This window comes from Puccinia triticina, chromosome 3A (genome assembly GCF_026914185.1).
Source record: "Puccinia triticina chromosome 3A, complete sequence".
Classification (NCBI taxonomy): Eukaryota; Fungi; Basidiomycota; class Pucciniomycetes; order Pucciniales; family Pucciniaceae; genus Puccinia; species Puccinia triticina.
In genome coordinates, this window is record NC_070560.1 from 6,489,167 (window position 1) to 6,508,659 (window position 19,493).

The following is a 19,493-nucleotide window of genomic DNA, read 5'->3' on the forward strand; positions in this document are numbered from 1 at the left end:
ATTTATTAAAAATACATTGATGGTGATACAAGAATTCTAAGGAGACAGAATTGTAGAGGAGATGTCAAAGGGTCAGAAAGCTGTGGCTCAGACCTTTGAAGGTGCTGGGGGCAGAGCTATTAAAAAGTTAAAAAACCTTACAGCCATTTGGTACTTTCTGCTCCCCTATGAAATTGGGGTCCCTCCCTGCGGGAGGGGCCGCTTCGCGGCCAGCCACAGCAAGCCTCCCACCGGGGGGACTTGTGTTAAGTTAGGTGTGCACGGGGTGCTCGAACCGCTCGTTTGAGCAAAAAAAAGTTCAAAGTGTGATTTTATGAAAAACATTATAAAATCACAAGGTTATGCAGTTTTTCTGAGTTTGGGTTGGATGAACAGGAAGATGCAGCTCTTCCATAAACCCTGCTCAGACCTCCTCAAAGTTTTGAGGACATTGTGTAATTCGAGGCTGAAGTTTTCTCCCACCAAAAGTTGGGAAACTCATCACGCGGGTTTGCCGACCTAAGGCGCAAGTCCCCCCTGCGGGGGGGTTCGCTTCGCGAACCGACCAGCCAGCCAAATGGCTGGCGCACCCCGCAGCAGGGGACTTGTGTTAAGTTCGGGCTTGCCCTGACCGATACGGCGAGCGGCCCGCGCGCCCATCTCACGTCAAGGCGTTTGTAGCCAGCAATTCCTTTCAGTTGACGCTACGGGCGTCGCGTGTTGTGTGTAGACAGGACCTGGTCATCCCGCCCGTTCCGGGGCGGCAGGGATTCCGAAATGACGTGGCCTTCCGGCAGCGTTTCCTCAGTCCCCGGAATAAGGATAACATGGATCCTACAATTGCTTGCTTGTTCCTTTCGCGGCTCGCGTCTCTTATCCCTCCTGAATGTTTTTTGTCCCTCGCGTCGCATTTGCTATACCCGGTCTTTCTGTCAACGCTCTCAACGACCTCATCGCTTGTTGTCCTCCTCTCACTTGCAGCTAAGTACAATGCCCTCGGTATCTCAAGCTCACAAGCACAATTCGATCCTTTTTTTACTCCAACCTCCCTTAGCAAATTCCCTCGATTTATCCCCCCCCCCCCCCCAACAAAAAGCTTGTCCGATTCCCCCGCTTGACGCTTGCTCGGCGATCTTGATCAAGAGTTACCCTTTTCGGCCTTATCCCCGCGGTTTGTGGAATACATAGGACATTACCTTTGGAGTTGAAGAACGACCAGTGGGTAAAATGTCTAAACCAACGTCGACCACAAGCATAGGGCAACTCAGGAACCGGAGGAGGACGGATCTTCCGCCGAGTAATCCGCCGAACGAGCGCCGCAACCTCGAAGGCCTCGTCGGGAGTATCGCCGGACGGGCTGCGAACCAATACCATCGGATTCAAAACCTCTTCCGGTCTTCAGACCAACGTCTTGATCATCGTCTTGCTCAAGACCGTGCAGGAATCAATCCTCAGGCTTCTTCTTCTTCGAGCAACAATCCCAACTTCTCCTCCTCATCCACCCAAAGTACAAAAAGGTTCTTCAGGACACCCCTTCAGGCTGCTCCCCTACAAGCTAGGGTTGGAGAAATTGAGAAAATCCTTGGGAGGCTTGTAAGTGCAAGCAACAAGTTGAAAAACATTCTCGTTTTCCTTCCGTGCTTCCGCTTCGCCAGCCGTTTTTTACTCAAGAGATCGAGGTTGGACTGAGGCTTTTGATGTTTTTTTTTTGTTACATCAACAGGAGTTACTTCTGCAGGAGCATTCCGTAAGCACTGTTCACTTCTCTTTCCATCTGCCTCCCTCCCAGTCTCTCTCCGTCGTGATGGACTGGACAGAGAGGCGAGCGAGAGAGACAGAGAATGTGTCTATACAAGGCAATCGAGCTGATAAAATGTCATATTTAACCCTGCTCGAAAAACCTTTAGCATCGACTGGCATTGCTCGAAGGAGAGACCGAACAACTAGCTTCGAGATCAGGTACGATTCGGATGAACGCCCCAGATACCCCGATGAGCAATCCTCCACAGGACCCGGAACTTAGTCCACAGGTGAGTCGATGATTGTTTTCTGGGGGAAAACAAAACTCCCGCTCCTCGTCTGACTTTTCTTTGTAATACTCTGTCGGCATGGCTCTTATTCCAGCCTTTTCCCACGAACCTTTCGCATCTCGAGCCTGCTTTTGTAAGCCAAATTCCTTCCCCATAACGATCCCAAGAAAGGGCCAAAGCTTCACAGAACCAAGGCGAGCGACGGAGATACTGACGTCGCTGTACGAATATATTCCTCTGACCCAAAACAAGCAGGTCCAATCGTTGTCCGACCGATTAGAGCGGATGGAAGCTTTGATTGAACTCAAAGAAAAGAACAAAACGAGGGCCAAGTCGAGGGCCAATAAACTGACAAGGTTCATGGGATTGGACGACCAAAGCCACCCTAACAAGCGTCCGAGAATTTAACTTGCTTCCTCTCACATAAATGTGTAGTCTTTCGTGTAATTAGATAGTGTCTTCGTCCAATTATCCATCTCATCAAATTTTGAATCCTCGGAACTCTTTTGCATTTTCCTCTACTAGCTAGGACATAACTATTTATAAATATATAAATTAGCCTAATTATTTCAAGAAATCTGCGTAATAATTAAGCAGTATATTTGTGCTCTTCTTTTCAAGCGCCATATTTTGATGCTGAGATGGAGAAAGGCAGCAATACTTAAGCGCCTTGTTCCAACCCCACATTGTCACACAAATCCATTCAAGAACCATGCCCCTTGTCCATGACCACTGTTCGGCGGCCAATAGCCAGGAAGCACCTTTTATGCCCTCCAGATGATCCAATAAATCCAGTCTTCCAGAGCCTCTCCCACATTGACCAGGGAAGTGCAGGCTTAGCTGTGACATACATACACTGCGCTTCAGTCCGATCGCTCCACTCATCTTCATCTCCATGAACTCACATGTGGGCTTTTGTTCGTTGATGCCCCCAGGGCCCAAAGGCCCCTCCTCCCTTGCTCCAAGCACCTACCAAGAAAAAAAAAAGAAAAAAACGTGGGTGGATGGTGATGGATAAGAATGACAATGAACAAACAGAAACAATAAGTCAATATATATGTAAATAAAAATCTGAGATAATGAACAATAATGAGGTAACTATTAAATGTTTATAAGAGCCAAAAAAAAAAAAGAAAGAAAGCGAAGCAGGAAGGGGAAAGAACAAGAGTGATAAAAGAAATGTTCTTCTTGGTGATGATGAGGATGGTTTATTTGCTACACACTATTGTCCCTGACTCGACTGATTATTAACCCACAAACACAACAAAATAAGATAAGATAAGGGAGGGGGTAAGGGTAAACAAAAAAGAAGACTTGGTTGGTTGATTGCTTGGATAGGGAGAATCGGGAGGAAAGAGAAAAGCACAAGAAAGAAAGAAAGAAAGAAAGAAAGAGAGGGAGGGGGGGGAAAGGTTAGGGAGATTCGAGATTAGGAGAGGAAGCCCATTGATCAGCGATCGATTCGAAGACCTGGTAGAGCACATTGACGTCCGTCATGAGCGAATGAGTAGCGTCGTTAACGATGACGAGTTCGGAGCGGTTCTTGACGTCCAGTCGGGTGATGGAGTTGATGAACCATTGGGAGCCTTTGGCAGCCAGCCGCTCGTCCTTCGAGCCGTGCCAGATCTTCACCGGGGTGGCGATCTCGGCATACGAGAAGCCCCACGGCTTCGAGTTCTTCTCCAGGATCGTGATCAGATCGGACGTCCCCCCACGCAACGACTCCGAGTACGACGCCCGTAAGAGACTTATCCCCAGCGATCGCCGCATCCCGCTCTTACCCTCCTCCGTCTCCTCCTTCGGAACAACTACGTCTTCCGCTCGCCCTGGGACATGGTGGCTGCTCGTGCTGCTGCTGCTGCTGCTTGCCCCGAGATGCATCGGCGGCTGGTGCAGCATCGTCTGGCTCCGCGTTGGACGCCCATCTCCTTCGACTACATCCTCTTGCTTCTTCACGTTACCGTACCTGGACTCACTGTAACAGTACTTCATCTTCTGAGACTAAATATCCGCACAGAAATAATCAAGATGTTGTCTGTTAGAAGAGAAATGATATTGGATGGACTGACGGTTCTTTTGTTACTCAAGGGTGAGTGACCTTTCGGTTGATGAAGGACCCCGTTTCTCTCGTCTGTGACGTCTTCATAACTCCCACCGACCAGAGACGGGACAGGGGAAGCGATAGAGTCATACAAGAGCGCGATGGGCGTGCCATGAGGCGAGTCGCAAATGGCGATGGACGGTTTGTTGTTGCTGTGGTCGGAGGGGGATAAGGGGTCGGGATGTTTGGTGGAATCGGGGACGATGGCGTGGGATTGGGAGGGGAAGAACTTGCCGAAGAGGCCGTGCTTGTGGCCGCTAGCGAGGGTGGATGAGGAGCCGTTGAATCGGAGGGTGTGTCTGGACTTGCCCATGGAGCTGTCGGTGGCGATCGAGCGGCAATCGCTCGACTCGACACTGGCGCGACTTTTGGAGACGACCTCTTCGGCGGATGTGCCGCTGCGCTTGGAGCCTCTTCTGAGCGGCAGCAGCGGCGGCGGGAGAGAGGGGCGGTGGGCGATGTCGGGTTCCGGGGCCTCTTCGTCCAGAAGACTCCCCCGCTCCTGCTCCTCCTCCTCGAGCCCGGCCAGTGGCGAAGACTGGCTGGATGCGACGGGGGCCCGGGCATCGAAGCCGACCGGGGGATGGTTCAGAGTCGGCGGCTTGCCCAGCCGCCAGCCGGTCATCTTCCACTCGGCCGCCTGGACGGTCTTGATCATCGAGTTGGGGATGTACTTGAGCCACTTGTATGCCCCCGCATTAATCCCGCCCTCGGCAGTCATGCTGACCCAGGGCGCGAGGAGATGGATGGAGCCGAAGACGCGGTCGGCCAGCCTGAGACTGGCGGCCAGTGCGTAGGGCGCGCCCGCCGAATGTGCAAGGATCGAGAAGCGGCCGATGGACAGTTGGTCGGCGACCTCTTCGACCACCGATGCCCACTCCAGGAACCCCCGCTGCTCGTCCGGTACCTCGGTGGTCTTGCCGAGACCCCAACGGTCGATGCAGATCAGCCGCAGCCCAAGTGCCTCCGCTAGCTCGTCGTACAGGCCGACCAGATATCGCACGCAGCCCAGGCCGAGGAAGATGACCACTGGATGGCCAGTGGGTGAGCCGACATCGGCTAGAGAGACGGTCATCGGGCTCTGTTGCCGTTCTAGCTTGATCAGCGTCGTAAGACGCGTCGAGCGTAGGTAAAGGGCTATTGGATCATCGACCTGAGCGCGTGCTGACGGACGATCCTCGGTGGTTGATGATTGTTTGAGTGGTGAGCGGTGGATGGGACTGGCGCTTCGTTTGGAGAGTGAATCGGGATCTGGGCGAAGAATCTTGGGAGAGCCAGAGGGCGAGCGGGGGAGAGGAGTGGGGTGAGGGAGTCGTTCGGCTTGGCTGGAGAGTAGGGCTTGGAGAGAGAGGGCTTCCTTGGTGAGTGAGTTGATTGATGAGTGCGAGTCGTCGGAGTTTTCGGATAGCGATCGAAGCCGGGTGATTGGTGAGCTGGAGGGATGAGGATGATTATGGTCTGATGAGAGGGGGCAGAGGTGTTTAGGGTCGGAGGATTGGGTATGGTTGGCGGGGTGATTGTTGGTTGAGTGGTGAAGGGCGGAGCGTTTGAGGAGTGGATTATATTTCTCTACAATCTCATCGATCGAGTCGATCTTCAGCTGAGGGGATCGGCTGGCAGCAGAATAGTTGATCTTCTTGGAGTATTTTTCGATGATTCCATTGATGGTTGGGATTGCGGAGGGAGGCGGGGTTGGGAGTGGGGGATGTGCTTGAGAGGGTGAGTGGAGATGGATGGGCGGCAGTGGGTGTGAGGAGGAGTACTCGGCGGGATGGTTTGAGGATCTGGAGAAGCAGCGGAGGGATAGTTTGGGATGATTGGATGATCGGGAGGATTGATGCTGGGAGTTGAGGTCGGAGGTGGAGGCGAGTCGGGTTGGCTGTTGGTGCTGCCTGGACTGGTGATGGTGGCCAGCTGAGCGATGGATGGAGGGGAGATCGTTGGTGGACTGGCTGTGGATCTTTGCGAGGCTGGTGAGGGTGGATGATGAGGATGGGAGTCGAGTGGTGGGTGGACGGAGTGGATTGGAGGAGGAGGAGGAGGATGGGTGGAGCTGGCTGGTCCTGGGCGCTGAGCGTTGCTGGTATGGCTTGCGTCTCTGCGGGGATGAGGGGTCCTTCTTCAGGTTGTCGATGAGTGCATCCATCGCGCTGACATCGTGGCCGGCCGAGAGCAGTTGGCCGGTGAGTGGGTCGAGATGGATGGAGGTGCGTGGGCCGGCAAAGAGGTCATCGGTTGCTGAGCTGGATGATCCGGACGGGGTGGGTGAGGGTGGCTTCTGCTGTTTCTGTTTGTGTTTGGCCTGGAGATAGTGGTATTGGGCGGGTGGCTGCTGGCGGCGGGAGGTTGAGAAGGAGCGGCTGAGGATTGGGATCTTGGAGGATGAAGGCTGGTCATGTGTGTGAGTCCTTGGTGCCGAGTTCGTTGGCAGTCTTCTTGAGTTGCTGGTGTTTTCTTGCTGGTTGGTCTTCCCCAGGAGTACTTTCGATGGCAGTCTGAGTGGTTTGATGTGGCTGTTTGGTTGAGTCTGTTTTTTTGTTTTTTTGTTTGTGTTAGTATATAATTTGTAGCTTATATAGTTGATTGGGCTGGTTTCCTGGTGCTTACTGCTGCCTGAGTTCTTTCCATTCGAAAGCGAGGAGGAAGTCGGCTGGCTGGCTGTGAGCAGAAAACCACCTCCCCAGATGGACACTCCCCAAACTGCTGGGACCGGCGTGTCCGGGCACTCGCCGGACACGCTTTGTCCGACGAGCTCCGCCATCCGGGCCCCCCACGAGCGAATCCGACCAGTCTCCGAGGAGTCTATACACCCGGGGCAAACCCGGGTCATGAAAGCCGTACAGGTTGCGCGGTCCTGTTTAGTACATTAAGATTTCCCGCGCCCTGTGTCATGTCACAGCTGCATGACAGGCTTTCATGCATCACACTCGCGCAACACCTGTCAACTGTCTGTATTATCTGTTCGCATGTCAGAAACTCCAGCATTTAGCCAAAGCACAACTAAAAGTCTGAAACTATATTATACATTATAGCCCGTCATGCCTGGTTATGTATTTCCAATATTCACCATAACCGTAATATGTATGATGGTCCCCCAAGCCCCCATCACCCAATCAAGTCAATATTATCTACATTGATACGTACATGAGGAAACAGATTATGTATATGCTATATGGTGACTGTGTGTATTGCGCTCCATGCGGCATGTACATATGTGCAGTGATGTGAGCTATGTGTTAAGAGATTATGTGATATGGGTTAAGGGATTATGAGTATGTAATTCCTGTTTTGCACTTGAGTGGGTGACTAAACATGTACATACAATGCATGTCAGCTGTACAACAGCTGCGTGTGGGCTACCGCGCTAGCTGTCCTGTATGCATGACAGGTCCTCCATCACCTGACATGCGTACAGGACCGCGCAACCTGTTTGGGTATTGGGACCCGGTTTTGCCCGGGGTGATAACGACAGGAGTCCGAACCCACTGTTATGGTGTTATGTTTCGGTACTAGCATATGTATTTAGTTTATGTTTATATCTGGCTCTTAGTTTCTCTAAAAGACTCTTCTTCTGGGTGCCAGTGACCTCTCTTTTCCTCACTCTCTTTTGTTTCTCTTCACCGGCATCCCAGGTAAGCCTCAATATGTTCTCACTATCTTGTCTATTTCTTTTTTCCTTCTTTTTGTTTTAGATCTGGGATGATGAAATCAATACTCTCTTTTGTTTCTCTTCACCGCAGAGCATAAGACCCACTACAAAACAGCAGATTGCTGCTCAAAACTGCTCTCTCACAAATTCACAACTCGAGGGACTGGGTGTGGAAATTCAATTCTTCAGAAATTTCAACCCTTGAAGTCAACCTTCTTTATCCATGCTGGGCCAAGAGGGGCCAAGTTTATGAGCAACTCCCCCAATTCATTCTGGAAATTCGGACACCTCATGCGACAGCAACAGACCTCCCCCCCAACCTACAGCATGCAGAAGGACTTACACCCTGCAACCTCCTGAATTGGGAGCTTTCTAAACTTGCAGGACCTACATCCAGGAAAATTAAAGCTTGAAACCCAGCTTGCACTAGAAGGGCAAAAATTCCCATGTTTTTTGACATTGCAGAGAGAACTACTTGACTGGACAAGGCTGAGTCAGACAAGCCAATGGAGAATATGAAGTGCACACTTAAAGAAGAGAGGAGTCAAAGTGAAGTATAAGAACCTCTAAGAACTATAGCATGGCATACCAGAAGAGTGCATGAGATCAAAACCCCTCACTACAAGAAAAACTCATGCAACTGACAGCAGTTGACATGCAAGATACTTCTGTGTAGCCCTTGTTCTAGCTTCACCCAAGCACTCAACAGTCTTTTGTTGCACAGTGACTGTGCATTGAAGCTTGGTCAACACAAGCCTTGACAAAGGCTTGAGTAGCACCACAACCTTCCCCAGCGCTCTCGCATGTTAACTGCTTGCAGTTGCGCGCGCGACTTTTTTTCTTGCAGTGCCTGCAGCAATTTCTGTTTTTGTTTTAAGCTAGAAAGATTAAAGTTTGTTGGTCAAATTTTGTTTAGAAAGTCCCTCCACATATTTTGATTCCAAGAAAGATTGAACAAATGTTTCTCCTTTCACTCAGCGCATGTGCACTCAAAATTATGGGATCCTGAAATCCAAGTGCAGGTTTTTATGATGTATTTAATTTTTGCATTGAAAAAAATTCATCACCTCATTGCTTGAATTTGATGATAGGGGGATTTTATCACAGCTCTGGAGAGCTGTGTGCATTGGGCAGATTTTTTTTACCAATGCTGTATGTACACTTCAAAGCTATAACTTAGCACTGAAAGCCTTGAACTGTTCAAGCTTAAGTGAAAACATGGCATCCTAATTAAGGACTGCGCTGTTTTGATCTCTGTACTGTAGACTGTAACAATGCACGCCTGGTGAGGCCTCGGGCATCTCTTCCTTTGTTGAGACTTAAACAGAATTACGAGTCTGAAGCCATAAATGCGGAGAACGTTGCGTTTGTGCGCAACATGACCATCAACTTGGGCAGTGCTGACAACTTCACACTCTATAACCAGCTTGCGTGTTCAGACCATCAACACGCTCTTTGCGTTGGAACAGTATCATTGATCAAGTATGACATACTTGAATCATTTTCGAGTAATCAGTGCCAGATTGGCTTTGATTGCAGTTTGCTTCAAGTTATCAACTGCCACCTTCCCCAAATCCACACTTGATTCTTTATCAGAACTATCGCAGCTAGAAAGCACCAGTTGCAAAGCCGAAGGCTCGCAACCGCCAGGGATAGCCCACCTGACTCGGATTGCGGAAAACACCTCTAGTGCCACTGGCGACATGATACCTAAAACCGAGCCAATGTGCTTCGAATCTTTGAATCAAAATTGTGGGTGAATCTTGGAGCTTCCAGGCCGATTGAAATTCGCTGATTGGTATTCACTGTCGCTGACTGAATGCTCTACCGTACTTCTCATAGTTGATCCGGTGGTTATAAAATCGGAATTTCCCGTGATTCATGGCCACTTGCATCCATCCCGGCCTGTTGGAAAGCTTCCTAGGCAGGCGGCTCTCTCATCCTCAGAAGAGCGCACAATAGCCCATCGGGTTGTTGTAAAGTTGGAACTTCCTCAGTCTGATCTAGTCAGGACCGATTCATCAATGATTCATGGTCATTCTGGTGCTCCGGTTGTAAAATCTGAATTTCCCGCAATTCATGGCCATCCAGATCCGTCCCTCGCTGAAAAGCTTCTTGGGCACACAGTTCCCTCGTTCTCAGAAAATTACCCAATAGTCAATCGGGTTGCAGGTGTAAAATCGGAATTTCCCCAGTCCGATCTGCTCCCGACCGATTCATCCGCGATTCATGATTATCCTGGTCCCCCGGTCATAAAATTGGAAGTTCCCCTTATTCATGGCCATTCAGATCCATCCTCCGCTGAAAAGCTTCTTGGGCAGATGGTTCCCTCGTCCTCAGACAAGCGCCAGATAGCCAGCAATCGGGTGGTTGTAAAATCGGAACTTCCTCAGTCCGATTCCTTAGTGATTGATGGTCATTCTGGCACGCACGAACCTGGAAATCTGTTCGGACAGGTTGTCTCACTCACAAGCCAAAAACATTACCCGGAAGTGAAGTTGGAAAGTCCCCAGCAGGTTGATCCCAACCAGACACAGTCGCCAGTGATTGATGACCAGCCCCTTGCACAAGATACTGTGCAGCAAACTCCCTTCCACTCAAACCAATCTCCTAGACCTGTTCCAGCTGCATACTCGGGACCTTCCCGTGCCAATGCTGTTGGTGCAAACTTCATCCCTAGTGATGCGGCTGTCTTGTTCGCAAACAAGCACTTGGTAGAACCTCGGGATGTGAAGATGGAATATCTTGAGTTTGATGAAACCCCAAGACAGACTGAGTTGCCAAAGATTGAAGGTTATTACAATCCACAAAATGATGTGAAGGTCTTTGAGCCGAAAACTTCCTCTCGCTCAAAGAAACGCCCCGGACCTTCTCAGGATGCAGCGCCATTAGGACCCTCTTGTAGCAATGCTATCGTAAATTATACTCCTGGTGATGTACCGGCCAACAAAATTCTCATCAATGAGGGATTTGCCCCACACAAAACTAAAAAATCCAGAACCTTATCAGAAATTTTTGCTAAATTAGATTCAATTTCACAGCACGAGGAGAAAATCCCTGACAAGTTTAGATTTCGCTCAAAGAAACCCCTCATAGTTTATTCACGTTGCAATTCAAAAAAACTTCATCTTGGTTCAACTAAGACCCAGTTGCCAGTGGTTGGCAGTCATGACAACGTACAAGATACCAGAAACAGCATCCTTCAGGGAAATTCTTTCATATCAAACAAAAATGACGGGGCTGATCAGTCCAAAGAAGTGGTAGATACCTTTGCAAAAGCTGTCATATCTCCTCCACCTACACATTCACCAATCATTGATCAAAATTTCAACACAAAAGCCACTGGAGAGAATATTGCTCAGGAAGCTGGCTTACCCTTAAGCAATAAACCTATGTCTGATAAAGCTTTGGAATTAGAGCCTTCTCCTGAGCCTCAAAACAATGTGGAAGATACCAGAAAAAGCATCCCTCAGGGAAATTCTCCCATCTCAAACAAAAATGACGGGGCTGATCAGTCCAAAGAATTGGAAGACATCTTTGAAAAAGCTGTCATATCTCCTCCACCTACCCATTCACCAATCATTGATCAAAATTTCAACACTCAAGCCACTGGAGGGAATATTGGTCAGGAAGCTGGCTTACCCTTAAGCAATAAACCTATGTCTGATAAAGCTTTAGAATTGGAGCCTTCTCCTGAAACTCATGCCCCTCATATTCATAACAATGTTAAAGGTTTAAATGGACCTGGCAAATACACACCCCCCCACAATCTCATCACCAGCGAGATATCCTCCCCAATTTTTAGAAGACTCAGAGCAGATCCGATTGTGAGGAATGCACTCTCCCGTATTGGTATACACCAATCACACCTGAGGAAAACAGATAGCACAGTTGATCAGACTGAACAGCCAGGACATGCTTGTATAAAGCCTATCACCAATTCTGAACATATCAATTCACAAGTGGTTAATAGAAATCCCAATGCACCAAAAACCAAAGGAGGTAATGATGAAAAATCTAATTCAATCCCAATCAATCATCCTGATGGTCAGACTCAAACTACTGAGATTTTCCATGAGAAAATTGCACCAGTTTTCAAGTTAAAGCAACCATCAAAAATTTTACATTTTGAAATTGTTGCATTGCCTCAACAAACCACTACCCAGCCTGGGCCACAGAGCAAAGAAAAACAACCTCTCCAAAGTATTGGATCTCAAGCAAAATTTGAAATCAGGTGGAGATACAGCAGTGACAATCAGATATCATCCCCTGGATTCTTTCACAATTTTGGAGCATCAAAGTTTGAACATCTGGAGGAAGAAATGAATGGTTTATCCTCATCTGAAGTGCACCCAGCAGATGACCTGACCAGGCAGAACTGGAGAAACAATTTGAAAAATCTTTGGGTAGTCCATAGTCTTCAATCAAACCAAAAAACTGCCACATCCTCACCCAAGATAATTAAATTAGAGGATTCAGAAATTTCACTCTTGAAGGGGGGAGAGCTTGATCATCCATCCCAAACTCAGCTTTTTTATGTGGATATAAATTCAAAACAGAAATACAGAAGAAAAACAGAAAATAGAATCTGCCGAATTCTTTTATATCTAGATTACTATCAAAGGCTAGATTCATTTCATGGAATAGACACTCTCAAGCTTGGAGCAAAGATTGACAATGCTAATGAGAGCTTAATACAATGGTTCTGGGCTTTTTTGTTCAAGCAAACTCCAGATACTTTGCCCCTTTTTGGTACATGTATGATTAAAGAACCATCTTCTGATCAAGAAGCATCCAAGTTGTTCAATGATGACCAAAAGCTACTAGTCAAGCTACTTAACTATGATGAAACAGAAATTGATAGCATGAAAGATCTTGCTATGTCACTTTTAGAATACTGGTACACAATAACTGCTTCAAAAATTCAGCAATTTCAAACACAGGCCCAAGCAGAATAATCAAAGTAATTGAGCTTTAGATTTTTATGATTTTCCAAAATTTAACAAAAAAAATCTAGATGGGTTCCCAATGATTTGTGTTTTCCCTCTTCTTTACTGTTTAGGATGTGTCTACCCTTTTTCTTCTCTCTTATGGTATCTCTCATCTTCTATATAGAAAACTAATGTTATATAGATCCTTGGGGATTTGTTTGGGGGGATTTGTTCAAATTGAAAGATTATTTTCAAATCTGCGACCCACCCTTGCTGATAAAAAATGCTGCACTTTGAAAAATGATCCATTCAACTGAGATGCATTCACCCAAGTACCCTTTCTTCTTCCTTTTCATAATTCTTTATGTGTCTTCAATATTTCAAATTCAGATATATTGAATTATGCAAAATTATCAATCAAGAGTGTTTATTAATTTAGCTTTGAAACAGCCAAATCCCTCTATATACTTCTTGGCTTAAACCAAAATGAATTGCAAATCCTGGCAAGATCTTTGGAGCTCAATCACAAGCCCTCATCTAGTCTTTGGGTTGTCTATAATTTTGAGAGATTTGTGATGTTCAGTTTTTAACCTTTCCTAGACACACCTCCTGTTGAGATACTAGAGTATCTCTATACTTAGTGTATGCTTCTATCCTATTCACCCTCAACTCAGCCTGTATAGTAGTCACTTATAGTCTGGTTGCATTTTCCTCTCTCCAATTTACTCACTGAATTAGTGAATTACCATTATGCTTTCATGATTAATGTACCTGGCCCATGTCCCTGCCCATCTCTAACTTGTCTTTGTTTCACCTCTTGTCAATCTCAATACCTCCCAAAGAGCTCTGTAGCAACACTGCAACTGATCCAATACACGTGTTGGAATTTATCAATATTGGATTGGTTTTGCGGCCAATACATTGTATATTCTGTATTGGATCTGCCAACCAAGACAATTCAGATGTATTGAGATATGTGGATTGGGTCCCCAATCCAATCCAATATTTGTTATATTGCTGATTTTGTCTGAATGGCCCAGAAAAGGAAAAAAATAATACAATACCATGATATTGTATCTGTTTGTCAATACAATACGTGGCATCAAATTCTTGCCTATCAAAAAACAATATGATCCATGGTATTGTCAATAACTGTCTTGGATTGGATTGGTTGAAGTGTTGTCTGTAGTGCCCATGGATGCCCAGTAGAGAATGTTGAAATGGATCCAGGTACTGTTTGCACCGCCAGTACATGTGCATTTTAATTTTTGCAAAAAACTAGCACCCAGCACTGCCTGGTGGGTACCGGTGGTCTTTTTGGCAGTTAACAGTGGTACCCACAGTTTTTTCTTCATCAAACCTCACTCCAAAGACCCTTAGCACCCTCTCAATGTCTGGCACAGAGCGGTCATCAAGAGGACATACACATAATCCCTTGATGGCTGATCAGTGCTTGGCATTAAAAGCAATGTGTACTTGGATAGCCGCTGTGACTGCTGTCTCCTCTCAATGACCGGTCATTGAGAGGGCCATCAAGAGAGTGTCCTCTTGATGTCCAGTTAAAGAGGAGTGTCCATTTCTCTACCTGGCCATCAAGAGGTGTACACATGTACTCCTCTTGACGACTGGCTGTGACCAATCATTGAGAGGAGTATTGGTTGCAGATTAAGGGAGGATTACCGTAACTCATCCTCCTTGGCAACCGCATCAGGTCCAATTTAATTGGACTAAACTCCTCCCAGGAGTACAATTTGGAGTAAGCGCTGCATGCAGACACTCCTCCCCACCCAAAAGTATGCACCAAACACAGCTTACATAAGCTGTAGGTGCATACAACATACTTACTCATCAATTAAGCCCGCACCAATGCGGTTGACCACCCGGATTAGCGCTAATCCTAGAGTAACCTAATCCGCTACTCCTCAAGTTACACCCACACTGATGCGGATGCTCTAAGCGGTGCTGTGTACCACCCAATGGGTACCAGTCAACATTCTCTAATGTCTAGTAATGTGTTTCTAGGCTTGCATTTTCAACACACATCAATTTGCCACTTGGTACTATGTAAGAGAGCTAGTCTGGAAATCTTCCTTGACAAGTCATGAGGATGGAAGGCCAGTACAGGAAGATACAAGAAAGATATCCAAATTTTATGACCCTTTGATACATCATTTCCAAGCAAGGCAGGCAAAACACTACCAGGCTCCTGGAGGCTAACTGCTGAGCAGCCCTCTTGAAGATGGCCCTTGAAACAAGGAGATTGTGATTTTGTGATGAGTTAATAAAAATCAATTGTCACTAGACATCAGGTGACATCAAGCAACAATGCCTCCCACTTTGTTCTTGCTCTGGTGCCACCACAACCAGGCTACAATGGTCCCTTTGTTTCCTACAGGGGGCTGTCCATGTGCCCAACCATGCGCAACTGGTGGGTAGTTCATTGGGCTTAGGCTGAGTCACCTGTATTGTAGTGACAGTCTATGTTTCCCAGTGGTACTTTTATTGGTGAGCAGGTAAGCTGCGAACACAGCCATGCGAGAAACCAGAAATGGGCTCATTATTGTTTATCATCAAAGAGTCGAGTAAACGCGCAGACAAGAAGACCAGTACATAAATACAATTACCGCGAGGCAAAAAAGGAAGAAGTCTCAGATTGCCTGTGCAAACCTGGACTAAATAGTAGATCAAAAAGAAAAGCAAAGATTGACTGCACCGATGTTCACTATTTTCCCAAGTGGCTAAGTTGAATGGGAGATTGTTTTACTTAGATTTGCGCTTGCCTCCACTCTTAGATTTGAGAGTATCAGCTTTTTTAAGCGCTTTCGAGACAGGTTTGGAGGAAGATTTCGGGGTCTTCAGATCGACGCTGAAAGTACTTCTCGGCTTTTTGCTCTTGTTTTCTTTGCTTTTCTTCCGCTTCTGTTTTTGATTCTTGAGTAGATGAGAATCTTGCTCAGATTGAGAGGCGGTGATTTTGATCGGTCGTTGCGATTTCTTTGCCGCTCTGATTGAGGAATTGATAGCTGGTAACACGCGTTCTTTTGCATCCTCTTCCTGGCCCATCTTTCGTCGTTTCTGTTTACGTGATAATCCATCGAATCGATCCCTTTTGATTGCAGTCTTCTTAGGCAAAACCGAACTCTCGGTCTTCGCGAAGTTAGCGGTATGAGCAGATGTTCCAATTTCTACATCAAAAAAAGGCAGGCATCAGCAACCACAGTATATTAACTCAAAAGAAAATAAGAATTTAACAAACTCTTAGATTTTTTCTTATCTAATTCCGATTGAAACCAAGTTCTAGCCGGTCGACTTTTAATTTCCTCTTCATGTTCCATTAGATTCTGACCCTTTTTCAGCTGCATCTCCGAATTCCTCAACTCTTTTTCTTCCTTTTCTTCTTCAATGATCTCGGAGATAGTGGAAGAGAGCTTTTCCAGTTCTTCTTTGACGTCTTTGACCAGATTAGGATCAAGTCGGCGGTTTTTTATCGCACCTTGAGTAGCCAGACAATTCTTTCGAGCCTCTTTGATCAATTTGCGATCAGATTCCCCAACCAACGTCAGGGCGCTGCCTTTTGCTCCAGCTCGGGCAGTTCGACCGATGCGGTGTAGATAGACGTCATACTGGGTCGGGGGTTCATAATTAATCACTCTTTCGACTCCTTTGATATCTAAACCACGACTGGCGAGATCGGTCGCTAAGAGAAAAGAAGTTTCACCGTCTTTGAATTTTTGCAAAGCAGCGAGTCGTTGCTGTTGAGTTAAATTTCCGTGAAGTTCCTCGGCTTTCAGAGAGAATAATGAAAAGATAATTTTCATTCGATGGGCCCCTACTTTACTCCGAAAAAAGATGATTGTACGCCCTTTGCTAAAAGCTGATGCTTTACAGAGAGTGACTAGGATGGCTTGTCTAGTGTAATCCGTTAAAGATGCAGCTTTCTTGTTGCTTGAACTGTCTTTGACTTTCAGAAACTCCTGCGTCAGTCCAGCCGCTGTAGATTTTGGAGGGTCGATCTTGATTCGAATCGGCTTGTCTAAAGAAAGCTTAGCTAGATCGGCCACTGACTCATTTACCGTAGCTGAGAAAAGCATCGTTTGCCTCGAGCGGGGACAGTTTCTGATGATTTCCTCTAATTCGTCTTGGAAACCTTCCTCCAAGATTCGATCGGCCTCATCAATAACCAAGATTTCCAGCGTTTCAAGTGAGAAGCCCCTTGTGTTTCTAATGTGATCGATGACACGTCCAGGAGTGCCGATGACGATTTCTGGTCTTTCTCTCAACTCGGCTTCTTGAGTCCTCAGGTCCATCCCTCCGACGCACAGGGAGAATGTAAGGTCTGTAAATCGAGCTAGCAGTTTACCCACTTGAAACACTTGGACGGCCAATTCACGAGTGGGAGTTAATATCATGACTCGTGTTCGTCCACCACCTTTCTTATCTCGCCAAATCAATCGTTCTACAATAGGGACCATGTAGCCGAGTGTTTTCCCAGATCCGGTCACAGACGAGCAAACCAAATCCTTGCCCAGCAATCCTAGTGGTATTGCTTGTCGCTGTATCGGTGTCGGACTAGTGATAGACATCGAAGAAAGTCCCATGAGAACAGGCCGACTGAGACTGGCAGCGCCCGGTAAAGAGGAGAATGGCTGATCTTAATGAAATCAAAAACCAAATAAGGACATCAACCACCAGAGGACAGAGAAAATTTTCGGGAGGCTTACCATGACTGTCTTTGACGAGCTCTTCCTTTGTAGCCGGGCCAAAAGGAACCACTGATTGATCGAAGTAGGCATTAAGAGAAACATCTTGACTTTTACCGTCAGTCTCTCCAGCTTTGTCCGTTTTTTCATCCTCTGGGCCGTCCTCAGCCAAGTCTGAGGCCCCGGCGTCACTGTCGAAATCATCTTCAGCAGTCTCGTCGCCATCTTCTTTGCTGTAGTCTGCATCGTCATCTTCATTGCTGCAGCCTCCTTCTTCTTCATTTCCGGATTCACCTTCTAGATCAAGATCTTCGCTTTCAACTGATGAGCCTTCTTCGGAAGCACCATCTGTCCCAGCTTCCTCCTCCTCCGCACTATCTTCGTCCTTCCAATCTTCCAGTTCATCGACGAGTGCATCCTGATGATCACCCGACTTTTTATGTCGTGCCACAATTTCGTCAATCGATACCCTTGGCAAGGCGTTTTTCTTCTTGAATCTTTCCAAGGGATCTTCAAATTCATTCTGGGACAAAACATTCAAGTTATGAAATTGTATCTTTGGGAAATTAATTCTTAGCATGAAAAAAAAAATGTCTTGACTCACCAGCAGTCTGGATCTGTTACTTTTTGGCTCAGAATTCAAATCTGGATCAAGTCCCAGTCCGTCGAGGAAGAAGGTTGGATTCAGTTCTAGAGTGGGTTCGACATCATTTGCGCGCTTCTTTGCGTGCTTCGTGGATGTACTTTTCGATTTGTTTGATGCGGCTGTCTGTCCGTTACCCTCGTCTTCGCTGTCTATGGTGAAGATGAAATCCGACATGGCTGGCCGTTATTGAGCTGTTTTTTGTAATGCAGTGTTTCGAGCTGTGGCCGATTACAGGCGGGTGGTCATGCCAAGGAAGTGGGTTGATTGCATATTGAATATTCATAACCACTCAACTTTCATCGACTGTCGCGGCTCTCGAGAATCTTACCAACAGAAAGGGAGCATGGTGGCTTGAACTTTAGAGCATCTCCACCGCGAACCCTATGTACATACGACCAAATACATATTTAAATATGAGCCCGCTGTTGTAGCAAGCTTATTAATGGTCTAAGGCTGTGACCCGGGGTTCGGGTCGGGGCATGAGTGCTCAGCCCGCACCCTGAACCCCCCTGAGGTATGCACCGATCCCCGGGGCATGACTTTTTCTCCCAACCAACCCCCATTTTCCTTTGATCCACTATCTCACATCCATTTTTTGACCAATAGGGACATGAATGGTGTGGCCTTGTAGGCTAGCTTCTTGCACAAGCAGCCATCCACTAATCAGCTTTTTATCCCCCCAGATGGCTGCTGGACACCCTTGCAAAATCACTGCTGAGCTCACTCCAACAAATGGAGGTTTTTTTCCAACTCCTGTACATCAAGCATACCAATATAAATATTATGCATCCATCATGAATTAAGAATTGAAAATGTTCAAACATATGCAATTAAAAGAAGAAAATACTGCTTCTATGCACTTACTACAGATGTAGAAGTGTACAATCAATCCCAGAATCTTGGAAGCATGATTTTACACGCTATGTAACTTCTAGACTGTTCAATTTAAAAATATGTGGCCCACGTAGGTTTGAAGGCCAGATGCAGGGCTTCAATTTGGCATCTGGGCTGCCCATTTGGCTCACAGGATGCTATGGGGGTATGGTGTCAAAGGTTGACACCAGCCAAATGAGTTGAGGTGGTCCTCAGTGCTCACGCCAAATTTCCCCACTTACTCCCAAGTCCATCCTTTGGAGCAACGGTGCAACAAATCCAATTAGGGTGTTCAAAGTTGACTTGCATAAAATCATAACACCATATCTGAGCTGAAAAAAATATGTACCACCTAACCACTCAAATTAAAGCAACATTTCTAGAATGGTACATATAAAATCATCACTTGAAAGTTTTATGATTTTATGATTTTATGTATTGAAAATTTTATGATTTCAACTTTGAACACCTTAAATACATGTATTGTATATGCATATACGTTGTATTTGATTTCTCTGCAAATACAAAATGACTTAGTGTATTTGTAGTGTATTGCCCCCACAACACAATACAATACAGTCCAA

General features: G+C 46.6%; 4 protein-coding genes across 4 annotated transcripts; 2 read left to right on the forward strand and 2 right to left on the reverse strand.

The window, feature by feature from the left end:
- Positions 1–1,206: 1,206 nt before the first annotated feature.
- On the forward strand, positions 1,207–2,417 carry PtA15_3A694 (uncharacterized protein; the record flags this gene model as incomplete). The annotated part of the gene is made up of 5 exons (XM_053167687.1): positions 1,207–1,572; positions 1,703–1,726; positions 1,887–2,009; positions 2,104–2,142; positions 2,262–2,417. The coding sequence occupies 5 exons, from the start codon at positions 1,207–1,209 to the stop codon at positions 2,415–2,417; spliced, it is 708 nt and encodes a 235-aa protein (XP_053018880.1).
- Positions 2,418–3,422: 1,005 nt separating this feature from the next.
- PtA15_3A695 (uncharacterized protein) lies at positions 3,423–6,738 on the reverse strand (the record flags this gene model as incomplete). The annotated part of the gene is made up of 3 exons (XM_053167688.1): positions 3,423–4,010; positions 4,079–6,577; positions 6,718–6,738. 3 exons carry the CDS (start codon positions 6,736–6,738, stop codon positions 3,423–3,425), a joined length of 3,108 nt encoding a protein of 1,035 aa, XP_053018881.1.
- Positions 6,739–9,243: 2,505 nt separating this feature from the next.
- PtA15_3A696 (uncharacterized protein) lies at positions 9,244–12,717 on the forward strand (the record flags this gene model as incomplete). The annotated part of the gene is made up of 3 exons (XM_053167689.1): positions 9,244–9,511; positions 9,602–12,175; positions 12,371–12,717. 3 exons carry the CDS (start codon positions 9,244–9,246, stop codon positions 12,715–12,717), a joined length of 3,189 nt encoding a protein of 1,062 aa, XP_053018882.1.
- Positions 12,718–15,450: 2,733 nt separating this feature from the next.
- PtA15_3A697 (uncharacterized protein) lies at positions 15,451–18,210 on the reverse strand (the record flags this gene model as incomplete). Its single annotated transcript, XM_053167690.1, has 4 exons — positions 15,451–15,875; positions 15,947–17,341; positions 17,412–17,913; positions 17,995–18,210. 4 exons carry the CDS (start codon positions 18,208–18,210, stop codon positions 15,451–15,453), a joined length of 2,538 nt encoding a protein of 845 aa, XP_053018883.1.
- Between the last annotated feature and the right edge of the window lie 1,283 nt (positions 18,211–19,493).